The 14,255-nt window shown below is 60.0% G+C and overlaps 1 protein-coding gene across 2 annotated transcripts in view; it reads left to right on the forward strand.

Moving 5' to 3' along the window:
* STK32B (serine/threonine kinase 32B) overlaps nucleotides 1–9,684 on the forward strand; it is a 238,843-nt gene extending 229,159 nt beyond the window's left edge. For both annotated transcript variants that reach the window (XM_062213250.1, XM_062213251.1), the window contains 3 exons: nucleotides 2,067–2,198; nucleotides 3,420–3,484; nucleotides 9,546–9,684. In XM_062213250.1, the coding sequence (XP_062069234.1) occupies nucleotides 2,067–2,198; nucleotides 3,420–3,484; nucleotides 9,546–9,684 (336 nt within the window). The remainder of the gene's footprint in view (nucleotides 1–2,066; nucleotides 2,199–3,419; nucleotides 3,485–9,545) is intronic.
* The last annotated feature ends 4,571 nt before the right edge of the window (nucleotides 9,685–14,255 follow it).

The raw sequence follows: 14,255 nt of genomic DNA on the forward strand, positions 1-14,255 counted from the left end.
CTGCCCTGTGGCCATGGTGCTGTGAGCAGGGGTGGGGGGGGGTGGCCACGGAATCCACCGACTCCTGTGTCTGAATGGGGCCAGAGGCTCCAGCCCATAATGCAACGGGGGCTTGGTGGGTGTGTGCAGGTCCTGGGGAGCCCAAGATGTCCCCCAGTGCCATCTGACACCAGGTCACCATTTACTGTCTCTCCTTTGGGCCCCATACCTGGGCCCCACATCTGTTTCTCCACGAGTCCAGCAGGGCCACGGCACACAGCCTGGTTCTGGGTTGACTGTCTCCCCACAGCCTGACCGGCATTCCCTGTGTAGTCTTCCCAGTGCAGAGCCCTGCTCTCCCAGTGGGCAGGGGCAGGGGCCCTGCTGAGCCTGCCAGGACGCTTACCAGCAGCTCAGACCTTGCTCCGACATGCCAGCGGCACCTGCTGTGTGCAGGCATGGCCGAGTGTGCCTGGGCCAGAGCTGTCCCCTGGGGATGACCTCAGGCTTGGGGCTGTGGAAGAGACTTCTCCAGGACACGGTCGGGCCTGTTAGGCTCTGGCAGGGCTCCCGGCAGGTACAGCAGCACAGGCACTGCACATTCGGACCTGCCGGGCCATCTCGGTGATTAGCCAGGTCCCTCTCCTGGGGGCAAGGAGGGAGCAGGCGCTCCTGAGCTGGGCAGGAAATGCCGTGGGGCTTTCTCACACCCAGTGCTGGCCTTGGCACGGGCAGACCCAATGAAGATCGCCACACACTGGCCGTTGTCACTAGGAGCCTGTGGGAGACCTGCTCCGTTCTCTGGGCCGACCGTCTTCAGACCACGTGCTCTGAATGAGCCGTGGAACATTGGCCTCTGCCATGGGCCCCCGTCTGCCCAGCTCGGCACCTTCACTGAACCCCAGGATCTTGCTTCATCCAGCCCAGCGAGCCCAGATCACCCGGTGAGCTGTGTGCAGGTGCCTGGCGGCACCGGGGGCCAGCTTGCAGCATTGGTACATTCTGTGATGCACCTGCTGTGGGAAGGCATTGGCCTGCGCAGCCCCTCACCTGCTGCTCTGCCCCAATCCCACCCAGCACCGACTGCCACCCATGGCACTCACATGCACACACACTTACATGCATGTTCTCATGTGTGCACACTTGCTCCCCCCCCACACATGCAGTCTCACATGCAGAGGCCCCCGCCCCAGCCACACCTCTGTGCTGGCGCCATGGGACTTCCTCCTCCCGGGGAAGGCTGCTTCCTCCCGGGACTCCCCGTCCTGTCCACTCGGCAGGCTCATACCTCTCCTCAGGACTCAGAAAGTGCAGCACCTTGCCCTGGGGTCTCACCTGTGCTCACTGAGGCAGAGGGGAACTCAAGCGTGGTTCCCCTGGGGACTTCCTGGGTCAGCACCTCCAGACAGGCACCGGGAGCTGTGATGGTGCCGGGGGTACTCTGTGGATCATTCATCCCCTGTCCCCTTGGCGGGGTCCTTGCCACCCACACTTGACAGAGGGTGAGCTGAGTGCTGAGGGGGTCCTGAGCCCTGGCTAAGGCCAGGAGCAGCGGGAAGGGGTCTCCTCCCGGCAGTGGTGGAGCTGGCGACGTTACAACCACTGGGCAGCCCTGCCAGAGCCGCCACCAAGGTTGAGTCTCAGGACTGAAATCGGCCTCCAGGAGCCTGGGATCCAAAGCTTGGAAACCAGGAACCCCTTCCAAGTGTCCCCCAACCAGGCATGAGGGTCAGCTGGCTCCAGCAATGGGGTGGGGACAGGGAACCAGGGCAGGGGGCTAGGCAGAGGTGGGCATTTTACAATGCAGTGATGACGAATGGGATTTACAGTCCACTGGTGAACGAATCAAAGGAGCAAAACTGAACCTCGAAGGGGAACGTTAGGGAAGGGGCTGCCCCGGGGGCGGGACTAAAGCGAGGGGTCCCCAGTGAGGATACAGAGAAGTGTGACCGGCATGTGCAGGGGTCATGGTTACTGGCTGGACAGAGGGAGGGAGGGGAGAGGTGGCGGTGGGGGTGGGGGGACAGAGGTGGCAGTGGGGGTGGGGAGACATAGACACACAGGTGCTCTTCTCCGCTCCCCCACAGAAAGGGAGGCTGAACTGCGACCCCACGTTTGAACTTGAGGAAATGATCCTGGAGTCGAAGCCGCTCCACAAGAAGAAGAAGAGGCTGGCCAAGCACAGGTCCAAAGACGGCACGAAGGACGGCTGTCCCCTGGTGAGTATGCTGCCGCAGCTGGCTCTGATGGAGTGAGGTGGCAGTCAGACACAAGAGGGCACTGCACGTGACCCTTGGCACGACCTCCTAGCACTGGCCCTGCCAATGGGCGCTTGTCCAGAGTTGTGAGGGCTGTGTAGAAGTTCACACCCGCGTCTCCGTGAGCACCGGGCAGCTCTAAGCTACAGGGAAGCCGCCACTGCAGAAGTCCAGCAGTTTCCAGTGCAGGCTGGCCGTGCCCCGAGGCCCCCAGGGCCGCCCGGGACTCTCCTGGGCTTGGGAGGCTTTTGCCTTCATGAGCCCCCGTATTCATTCCCAGGCTGCGTGTGAGGGATCCCAAACTGAGTGGCTTGGAACAACTGGGATTTATTCCCCAACAGTTCTGGAGGCCACGGTGTGAGCCCAGGCATCCACAGAGGGCGCTCCCTGCCTCTGCCGGCCCTTGGTGGGTGCGGGGAGTCTTGGCGTGCCTCACCTGTAGCCGCGTCCCTCCAGTCTCTGCCTCCGTCTCCACGTGGGGCCTCCTCCGACAGCGGTCCGTGGAGTTGGGCCCACCCTAGTCCTCCACGGCCTCGTCTTACCTTGATGGCACACAGAGGTCCTGTTCACACGCAAGGTCACGTCTGCCCGTGCCACGGCACCGGACGGCAGCATAATTGAGGAGGTTGCACGTCAGCCCATAATGGCCCCTTCTCCATAAAGAAACACATCAAATGTTTTCCTTCTGCAGCCACATCGCTGTGAAACAACACGGGCCTTTGACGCTGAAGTTCATTTTAAGAGGAATTAAAACATCCTCATGGCTTCTAAAAGTCCCATGGCCCGAGACTCGAAGCCAGCTGTGGCTACTGCAGAAGCCGGCTGGACACCCCTACGCACTTATGGGGAACACAGGGGTGGGGGTGGTGTGCTCCAGCACAGGTGTGCCATCCACGTGGGCTGCGTGGGCCCCCCCAGGACGAATGTCGCGAGCATCGTGGTACCAGGGGTCCTTGCACCTGTTCCTAGAGAGAATGAGCCCGTCCCAGGCTGCTCTTCAGCTGCTCCCACCCTGGCCTGGTGAACACTGAGACCAGTGTTTGGCTGCCCGGTTCCCCACGGGTGCAGCCTCGCGTGCAGTCCGTTTCCCATGGGGATCAAGATGCCGCTCCCCCGCGTGGCCCCTCGCCCTGAGGCCCTGGGCTGTGCTGCCTCGTTCAGTCCCTCTCTGTCCTTCCGCAGAATGGGCACCTGCAGCAGTGCTTGGAGACGGTGCGGAAGGAATTCATCATATTCAACAGAGAGAAGTAAGCCCGCCCCTTGCACCCCGGCAGAGCCCCTGCACGGTGCCCAAGGTCTCCCTGGGGGAATCGCTGTCCCTGGCCCCCAGATGGAGCCGGCCCCGAGGCTGGAGGGGAGGGTCCGTGCACGGAGAGCGAGGGCTCCGGTGTAGCTGGGAGTTAGATCTGGGTTCTAATCCTGTCTCTGCCGCGTGGTCAGCACAAGACACCAGTCCACCCCTGGGTCTCCTGTGCTCCTGTAGGGGAGGGGATGGCCCTGGAATGAGACTCTGCCACTTCCGGAGTGACCTAAGGCAGGAACTTGACCTCAGCGATCCCTAAGGGCAGCATGGCGAGATGGAAACCGCCTCCTTACTATGGGTGGCAGGGCCGCTGACCGTGCCGGCGTGGCTGGGCAGCCCGTGAAGATGGCTCCCATGGTGTCAGTTACACCGGGGGAGGCTGGGGGTGCTGGAGCCTCGGCGGCACAGGCTGGGTGGAAGCAGCATCCTGGAGGGGCCCACGGGGGCTGCCCATCCAGGAGCAAAGGAAGCGAGCGACTCAGGCACGGTCCCAGCTTCCGTTCGTATCTGGGGGTGTATCTGCTGTGGTTGATTTGTCGGAGTGGGCGTCAGGACAAAGGGGCAGCCCCACGTGATGGATGCAGAGTGAGGTGTTGGCCCGGCAGAGAGGCCCGCTGCCCTCCAGGAGGTCAGTGGCCGGCTGACCCTTCCATGAGCACCTGTAGGGGACAAGGCATGGGGCAGGGAGCCACAAGAAAAGGCAGCCCCAGGCTGGGGGTCTGAGGGCCGGCTCCTGGCTCAGCCGGCTGCTCAGGGCTCCCAGAAGCACCGTGCCTGGCTGAGTGGGGGGACGGCACAGCATTCCAGCACAGAGAACGGGCCCAGTGTGGCAGCCATGATGCTATGCCCAGAGCACGAAGGAGGGGCATGGCAGGGGAGGGCCGGAGGCACAGAGCCCATGGAGACCACAGCCCGTCATTTCCCTGGGTGGCTGCAGCTCTGAGGTCAGTCCAGGCGCTCGCCCGGGGCTCAGGCAGCAACCTCGCTGCAGGGCCCCGGGCGTCCTCGGTCCCCGCCCTGGCCACACCACAGGAAGGGTGTGGGAGCATAACCGGTCACCCCTGGGCAAGGGGAGGCTGGGGTCCTGGTGGTTCCAGCTCTTGGCCATTGTCCTACAGCCCCGCAGACCCAGGAACTTCTCAGAGAGAGAGCAGCAGTGCCTGGGGTCGGGAGGCCTGGCCCCCAGGCCCTCATCCCCTTAGCACCACTGAGCACCTGCAGGCATGCCCGCTGGCCGCCATGAGCTGTGCGTGGCGGAGCCGGCAGGCGGCCTCCCATTGCAAGTTTTGCTGTGCACTGGGAGGGGCTCAGAAACCCCACACAGTTCCCTCGTCAGGGAACCCGAGACAGCGCTGGCCCTCCTTGTCACTCAGGGGTTGTGTGAGCAGAAACCCAGCTGCTCGGACGGCCTCTTCCTCACTTGGGATGAGCACAGGGAGCGCCGGCCGCGCGAGGCCCCCTGTGAGATCCGTGATCGTGGATCTGAAGTGAGCCTGGCACTGTGTACAGGATTTGGCAAAGTACAGAGAGCGGTGGAGGTGGGGAGGGGTGCAGATTGGGGTTCACAATGCACCACGCTCCGGGGAGGCAGGAGGTGGTGCTGGGGGCGGGGCTCTGAACCCTGCTGCTGCTCCCCCTTAAGATGGGCTCGCCCTGGAGTGGGCTGGCCCTTAATTCAACAGGACTGGTGTGCTAAACAGAGAAGAGACTCGGGCACAGTGGGGGGGGGTGGGCTTCTGAAGACAGAGCAGAGGCCGAGCAGTGCACCTGTGAGCCATGGCGTGCAGCCCACCAGAAGCCGAGAGAGCCCTCAGGTCCCTGCCCACGTCCTGACCTTGGACTGCGACCTCTAGAGCAGAGAGCATCACGGGCGCTGCTTTAAGTCACTCGGTGGGAGAGCTCTGTCAGGGCCAGCCTCAGAAGTGCCTGCCTCTCGCCTGCTCCTCAAGTGATGCCAACCAGCCCTGGCACGACTGACACTTGGTCCCTGTGACGCCGTCTGCTGGGGACCAGCGTGTCCCTGTGGTGCCTCCTGGCAGTTGGTTCCGAGTGGAGTCACAAGGACTCCCCTGTCGGGACTGCAGTCCGCCCAGCTCTGTGCCTTGCCCCAGGGTCGTCATCTTTGTGGCTGACAGGCACCCCTGAGGGCCCCGCCTCCCCGGCACAGCTCCCTTGCATGGGCCAGACTCCCATCGCCACACAGAGAGCAGGCGGAAGAAGCATGAGCAGAGAGAGCTGGGGGGCGTGCACAGGCGCTACCTCAGCCCCCGGACGGATAACGTCACAGTCCTGGACCGGGCCTCACGCAGGAGCGTCCTCAGGTTGCCTCCCGCGGGGACAAGAACGAGGCAGTGCAGAGCCTGCTGGGATGCAGCCCGGCACGGGCCCCTGTGGGACACCTGGGTGCCCTGGATCTAAGCCCTCCGGGCTTGGTCTCTGAGCAGGGAGCACAGGTAGAATCAGCACCGCCTGGCGTCCCGGGAACGCAGCTCACTGTCGGCTCGCGCTCTCGGCTGGCGAGAGCCCGGGGGCCAGGAGGACCATCTGCGGCCAGGGGCTGCACTGGGCTCTGAAGTCCTGGGCGGCCAGGCCTCCTCTGGCCTGAGAAAAGTGCCGTGGGGCTCAGCCTCCTATTTGTGGCCAAAGCTCTGGGCAGGGATGATTTTTCCAAGAGGTGTTTCCAGTAGCGGTTGTCAGAGGTGCAGAACGAGAGGTCCCCGGGGAGAAGAGAGCGGGGAGGTGTGAGGGCTGAGTTCCTTTCCTTGCCACCTCTTAAAGAGGCAAAGTCACATTCAAGGTGCGTTTGGCTCTAAAATATCAGATCCTAAAAGCGTAATACCGCGGGGAACCGTCCACCCTGCTAACAGCACCACTTCTGATCAAACCCAATGTGTGTGTGTGGTGCTGCGGCCGCAGGCTGTGTTCTTCAATCCGGATCTTCCCGGCCCTGGCAGGACTGACATTTGGTCCCTGGCTTCTCCGGTTCTGGTTGTGAAGGCTTCCTGTGGAAGGCGGCCTGTTGAGCAGGATCCTGGCCTCTACGCACCAGGCGCCAGGCGCACCATGAATGTCTCCGGCCACCCCCCACCCAGTGTCTCCAGGCAGATGGAGTCGCCCCCAGCTGGGAACCCCTGCTTTCATCCTTACTGAACCGTATTTCTCTAAGATGCACCCCGTGAGCTCGGACAACGCGCAACAGCAAACCACAGCCGTGCTCAGTGGGGGATGGGCAGGGCAGACAAAGGGCACAGCAGGCTGAACACCCCAAACATATTTAGGGGCCAGCATTGTGGCATTGCAGGGAAAGCCACAGCCTGCACCGCCAGCATTCCAGAGGGGCTGTAAGCATTTCAAGTCCCGGCGGCTCCACTTCCCATCCAGCTTCCTGCTGATGGCCTGGGAAAAGCAGCAGAAGATGGCCCAAGGGCTTGGGGCCCTGCACCCACATAGGAGACCCAGAAGAGGCTCCTAGCTTTGTCCTGGCCCAGCCCTGGCCATTGCAGCCATTTGGGGAGTGAACCAGTGGATGGAAGACCTCTCTCTCTCTACTTATCTCAGCCTTTCAAATAAATGTATAAATATATATTTTAATATATACATGTGTATTTAAAGTTTGCCGGTTTCACCTGCCCAGGTGACTTCCCTGGAGGACCTCGTAATGTGACTGGGACCCTCCAGTGTGGGCTGAAGCCACCAGAAACAAGCCAGTGAGGTCCAAGCGGTGAAATGTACATCAGGCTTTGGGGGCTGGGTGAGTTGGGTCCCGCTCTTGCCGCTCACTCGCTGTGGCCCTGGTGGGCAAGACGGGACCGTGGCCCGCCTTTTACAGACTGACGGCACAGTGTCTTGAAATCAAGGCCAGGACTCCAGATCACAGCGGCCACCTCGGATGCCCCCAGCACTCCGCACCTGCCAGAAACATCCGTCTGACCAGCTGAGCATAGATGGCGGGAGTCAGTGAGAGGGCGTGCGTACAAAGGATCCCAAAGACATAAGACTTCTTGTTTGTCAGCAAATACTTGCAGAGTTTGGTTTTTTTTTTTTTTTTTTTTTTGACAGGCAGAGTGGACAGTGAGAGAGAGAGACAGAGAGAAAGGTCTTCCTTTTTGCCGTTGGTTCACCCTCCAATGGCCACTGCAGCTGGCGCATCGTGCTGATCCGAAGCCAGGAGCCAGGTGCTTCTCCTGGTCTCCCATGCGGGTGCAGGGCCCAAGCACTTGGGCCATCCTCCACTGCACTCCCTGGCCACAGCAGAGAGCTGGACTGGAAGAGGGGCAACCGGGACAGAATAAGGGATGGCACAAAAGAATTTACTGACACAATTTACGTGGGGGGAGGGGGGAGGGGCGCAGGGCGCACAGAGACTCGGTCCCCTGCGGCTTCCTGAAGCCAGGGTGTCCCCACTTGGAGCTCAGTCCACTTGGAGCTCAGTCGCGGCTGATTCTGCAGAGGGGCGGCCTGGCCTGGAGCACTGACCTTGTAGTGTCCCCAGCAGCCCAGGCCGAGGTGCAGGGTGCGTGTTGCGGGGACCTGGGGGTGCCCAGCTGATTTATTCCAAGTCCTTGTCTCCGTGTAAGAGATGGATTCAAGGCAGAGACACAAGAGCGGGAGCAGGATTTCCGTACAGAGATCAAAGAGGTGGCGCACACGGGGTTCACGATGGGTGCGTGCGGGCAGGGTTCGGTGCCTGTGGGTGGTGACCTCAGGGAGGGTTTCATGGTGTCTTTTGTGTTCTGCGTCTTCCGCATGATGGAGGAAGCTCTGATGTGTCCTGGCAAAGTGGGTGTGCCGCGTGGGCGTGGGAGGGGTGGTGCTTCACCCCCGCCAAATGCCTCCAGCATTGATAACAGACTCGGAGAGATCTCAGGGCACGTTTTGTTCTGGGGGGTTGAGGTTCCCTGTTAAAGTGCGCTTCCTCCTGACGCCTCCTGGTGGAGTGCGGGAGGCTGACAGCACTCAGTGCCATCCCTCGGATATTTGGCCACAAAGCTGACAATGAACTTGATAACTTGGCTGAGCATTGGAATGTCTGCCTTTGTGGGCTTCGTGGTGTCCAGGAGGAAACCGGGGGCACAGAAGATGAGCAACGTGACCAACAGGACTCCAGGAGGAAGCACTGCCAGCCAAGGGACTTTGTAAAGATTTATTTATTTGAAAGGCAGAGCTACAGAGAGAAAGGGAGATCTTCCATCCACACGTTCACCCCTCACATGGCCACAGCAGACAGCCAGGGCAGGGCCAGGCTGAAGCCAGGAGCCTGGAGCTCCATCCGATTTCCTACGCGGGTAGCAGGGGGCCAGCACTTGCGCAGTCATCTGCTCTCCCCGGGTGCACTAGCAGGGAGCTGGATGGGGGAGCAGCAGGACCCAGACCAGTGCTCCCATGATGCACGTGGCAGTGCAGCCATGAAGGGGCAGGACCCCCTTCCGGCCCATGCGAGGGGCCTCAGAACCCTCCTCTACCCTAGTTTGGAATGGGGCAGAGGGTTTGGCTTTGGATATTTATTGTGGGATTACTTTATTAGTGCCCCTCCCCCCTTCGGACCGTGAGCTCTGTGAGGGCAAAGAGTACAACCGCTTAGCTCCCAGGGGATCCCTGCTGCCAGGGGTGGGGGCTGGCAGTACACAGACTGAATGAATGATGCAGACACACAGACGGAATGAATGAGCAGGACCCCTGGAATGAATGAAGCCATGCGCATATCCTTCAATGGAAGATGAGCTACACACTGAATGGAAGATGCTTGGGGCTCACCAGCTTTACTGATTGCACGAACTTGGACAAGTTACCTATACGATCTCCTGTCATAGGCCACTTTACAGATGGGGCTCTGTGAGTCTGGTAACTCCCCCAGGTGCACCCAAGCCCGGCTTGGGCTCCGGGCACAGGGCCCTGGGCCCTTCAGGGGTCGGGCTGCCCTGGCAGCGGGAGCTTTGGGCTGCAGGCACCTGTCGCCACAGCCCTGCACCACGGCACTAACGGGTCTGCTCTGTGCTTGTCCGCAGGCGCAGGAGGCAGCAAGGGCAGGGCGGCCAGCTCCTGGACACAGAAGGCCGGACGGGCAGCCAGGCCCAGGGCAAGCTCCCAGACGCCTGCAACAACCACATCCTGGCTCACGCCTGTCCCCGCAGCTGCAGCAGCTGAACCCCGGCTGCAGCCGCCCCGCGGGATGGCACCGTCTCCGCCCTGCCCCCCGGAGCCCCTCACCGAGCCCTGGCGGCCCCTGCCTCGCCCACCCCTGGAAGCACCAGATGCAGAAAGACCCCGGAGTCGGAGCTGGGAAGCCTGGGTTCTGGTCGCAGCTCTCTGCCGATTTGCTGTGTGAGCCCGACCAAGCCACGCCCTCTCTGAGCCTCAGTTGTCTTCTGCCGAGGGGCTGGGCAGCTCTCCACCCCACTTGGAGGCCAGTTCTTGTGGGGACCCAGCTGGGTGGCAGACTGGCAAAACCTTGGGCATTTATAACATCGTTTGTAGCTGCAAATCACAACCTTGGTATCAGACCATCACAGCCGCAGCTCTGCCCGCCCTAGCTCATTAGATGGCACTTTCAAAAAATGCAGCCCCCCCACCCCACCCCGGGGCCAAAGAGAGGTCTGATGTGCTTGTGTCTCCTGCAGAAACCCTTCGCTCGTCCTGGGAGGCTCAGCCTGCAGACCAGCCTGGCTCCCTGGGTCTCAGTGCTGCAAACGCTCCTCTTTTACTCGCAGACCCCTCCCCACCCTTCATCCCAGGGCTCTCCCCATCTCCAGCTGACTGCTGGTTACCCCACAGACACCAACGGAGCCCCTCCCCTGCCCCAGCCCCGCCCTGCAGCAGGACCCAGGCCGGTGGCAGGGGTGGGGTGGGGGGTGGGGGGCGGGGGGTGGGGGGGTGTAGGGCGTGATCCTGGCCAGTGCCTCCTCCGACACAAGGGTCAGAGGGTCAGAGGCAAACCACCTGTTCAGGGAGCGGCTTGCCTGGAGCAGCAGGTAGGTTCCAGCCTTGGTGCGGGGCTTGTGGGCAGAACCCACGCCTAACATCTGCAGCCCAGGGACCTTGGGCAGGTCACGTGGTCACGCCAAGGGCGGCCTCCTCACCCTCACCTTCCGGGGGGCAGTTCAGTGACCGTCCTGCCTGTCACATGCCTGGCTCCTTGGCTGACCCCGCCGGTGGCCGTTGCTGTCACCATTGTCACTTTCTCGTGGGATGAGACTCGTGTTTAGGGCCCTTAAGTTTTCTCTCTTAGGCTTTTGCACTTATTTATTTTGTGAGAAGCACACAGACAGAAAGATCTCCCATTCACTGGATTCCTCCCCAAACGCCTTCAATGGCCAAGGCCGAAGTTGGGAGCCAAAAACTCAGTGCAGGTCTCCCACGTGGGTGGCAGGGACCCGGCCCCTGCCAGGTGTGCGTTAGTAGGAAGCTGCTGTCGGGAGCCGGAGCTGGCACTGCGCCCAGGCACTGCACTGGGGGGCGGGGGAACTCACCGTTCTGCCAGAGTCTCTGACGTGTGTTCGAATCCTGCTACAGTTCAGTGCGCTTCTGTTTGCTCCACCCTCCTTCCGGTTTCCGCTCTGTACGTCCTCGGGGCTGTCCGTGTTGTCTCTGAGATTTCGTACGAGACCTTTCCATGTACCGTGACATTTTATGTTTTTGTTTTTTAAAAAAGAATCAGTCGTAGGTGTTCGCGTCCGTCAAGCCCCCGCTGTTTGTGGATTGTGTCGCCCGCGTTCGTGTGCGTCTGCCTGCGTCTGCACAGCCCTGTGCTGTCCCCGCCAGGAACTGCCAGGCGCGCTTCCCACGGCCCGGGCTGCATCCCTGGGGGAGCGGGAGCGAAGTGGCCCTGGAGGCACCGCACCTCCTGGCTCTGTCAGTCCGCGTTCCTGGTTCAGAATAAACTATTTCTTGGAAATTCCTTCTCACCGGTTTGTCCTTACTTCAGGGCTGGGTGGGCGGGGCGGGGCTCCTGATGAATGGGCTTAGGTGAGGCGGGGGCGTGGCTGTCCTGATTCTGCCCTGGGATCAGACCCCAGTGAGCTCAGCAGGTGAAGGCGCCGCCCAGCTTGATCGAAGCGGGCTTGTTACCCTGCGGAGGTGCAGTCCGTTCACTGGGAAAGACAGAAAGCTCTCCACCGAGGGAGCAACGCCAGTGTTTCCAGCCTTGTGCACCACACTCACACTAGGGCACTTCAAACAGTTTCTGGAAAGTGGAATTAAAAGTCTGTGTTGGCGTGACAAGTATTGCAATCATGCCTTTTGTCCAAATACGCAAAGACAGCTCCTGTGTGGACTTCAGAGGCTTTTACATCGCAGACAAACATCTCTTAATCCCATTTCCCGGGAGCCTTCCCGAGCCCCCTCACAGGTGCAGAGGAGCCAGCCTTTTCCTTTTGGGAGGGACTTCCTGATTGCCTGGCCCTGCTGGGGATGCTGCTCCACTCCCCTGGTCCCACCCCCTCCTCCGTGATGCCTGCCGGGGCTGCTGGCTCCAACCCCAGCCAGATGCAGCCTCTCCCATGGGCCATCACACCACTTGCCCTGTTTTATCCTACATGCCTCTCCCCTCCCCCACCCCAAGAAATAACCTAAGAGGATCCAGGTTAATTTATAAATTAGGCCCAGGAAGTGATTAACAAGAGAACAGTTCCAACAGCCAGGGCTCGGGGTCTTGGCCCTGGCTCCACCCTTGTGCTCCCAGGGAAGCCACACTTCTGGCCTCAAAGCCAGACTTCTGGGCTCAAAGCCACACTTCTGGAGCCAAAGCAGCCGCTCAACTGACACCCACCTCCTGTCTAATAAAAAGTCTTCTCCAATGAACGCTACTCACAAAGAAAAGACAACGATTACACTAACCGCGACACAGGGAACGTTTAGGAGCGGGGACCCGTGACGCCTCCAAAGGAGCACTGTAGTTCGCTATAGATTCATCCTTATAGAAGGAAATCTACAAAATGCCTGGCAAATACAAAATGCTGATACTAAGGGAACCCCAGGAGATGCAACAGACTGCAGATAGGAAACCCAAAGAAACGAGGGAGGCGATGCACGATGAGAAATTCGAGTCAGAAATCACTGAAAATCATCAGTCAGAATATTTGGGGGCCAGTGCTGTGGCGCAGTGGGTTAAAGCCCCGGCCTGAGGTGCTGGCATCCCATATGGACGCCGGTTTGAGCCCCGACTGTTCCACTTCCGATCCAGCTCCCTGCTGTTGCCTGGGAAAGCAGCAGAAGATGGCCCAAGCCCTTGGGCCCCTGTATCCACATGAGAGACCTGGAAGAAGCTCCTGGCTTTGGATTGGCTCAGCTCTGGACATTGAAGGCGTTTGGGGAGTGAACCAGTGGATGGAAGACCTTTTCTGTCACTGCCTCTCTCTGCCTGTAGCTCTCTCAAACAAATAAATAATTTTTAAATAAATAAAGAGTGGTCTGACTGCCCAGGGGTCCTGCGCTTGGGATTTCTTCCCACGGACCCTTCCCCTACACCAGAGCAAGGGACAACCTGTGAGTTCAAATGCAAGGGTCCCCTCTGGGAGCGTGCAACTCGTCAACGCCAGCACACGTCTTGGATGTTGTTCTCTTCAGCACACAAGGGCATTGGCTGTCAAAGTCACGTCCAAACCTTAGCAGGGGTTTATCTCTATTACTTGGTTTCCACCTAATGTGTTGATTTGCGTTGTTTGCCTTTTATGAAATACATTTAATAATTTAGAAGCAATCAGGCAAAATATTTTTGCACAAAGATGAAACACATTTGCATGATGAAAAGCATAAACTAAGATGACAAACATCACGCTGGGGGGAATACTTGGAATTTAGTTCACAGCGCCGAGAGTTATTATCCCTAATATGGAAATCTCAGTGGAGGCAGAAAAGCCCCAGAGACGCGTGAGCTAAGAAATGAAGACAGTCACGGGGAAAGAGCCAGAAATGTGGACAAGGTGCTCTGAGAGGGGCCGGCGCTGTGGCACGTTGGATTAATCCTCCGCCTGCGCCCATAGGGGTGCCGGTTCTAGTCCCAGCTGCTCCACTTCTAATCGAGCTCTCTGCTGTGGCCTCGGAAAGCAGTGAAAGATGGCCCAAGTGCTCGGGCCCCTGCACCTGCGTGGGAGACCCAGAAGAAGCTCCTGGCTCCTGGCTCCTGGCTTCGGATCGGTGCAGCTCCAGCCATTACAGCCATTTGGAGAGTGAACCAGCGGAAGAAAGACCTCTCTCTCTGTCTCTCCCACTCTCTGTCACTCTGCCTCTCAAATAAATAAATAAATAAAATCTTTAAAAAAGAAAAGATGTTATGAGGAGAGAAAATGGATGCTAAGGCTTCAGGCTCAGAGGTAGTAACGAGGAGCCGATTCAGCGCCCCGTTGGGAATTTTTTTATGGACAAGGTACATTGCAATGGGCTTCCGGGCACAGTGACCCTGAGAAATGGGGACGAGTGGGGGGAACCTTCAGTCACCCCCTGTCTGTCTTAGGAGACTTTGCAGACCCTGCTGGCGAAGAGGGCTCTGGCGGAGCCCAGGGGAGTCTGAGGCTATGGGAGGAGGACCAGAGAGAAGACAGCCCAGAGAGCCGGGACTCCAGAGCGCTGCGCTGTGCAGGGGCTCCCACAACTACCCGGCAGAGTTCTGTCTGCACCTGCGTGGGAGAGGCCGCTGGGGGCCAGGAATGGAGCCGCCCAAAGGCCCCCCGGGCACAGGGCTGCTTTCTGCCACCAGACGTGGAAGGCTCGTCACCGAGGGC

Source organism: Lepus europaeus, chromosome 16 (genome assembly GCF_033115175.1).
Source record: "Lepus europaeus isolate LE1 chromosome 16, mLepTim1.pri, whole genome shotgun sequence".
NCBI lineage: Eukaryota > Metazoa > Chordata > Mammalia > Lagomorpha > Leporidae > Lepus > Lepus europaeus.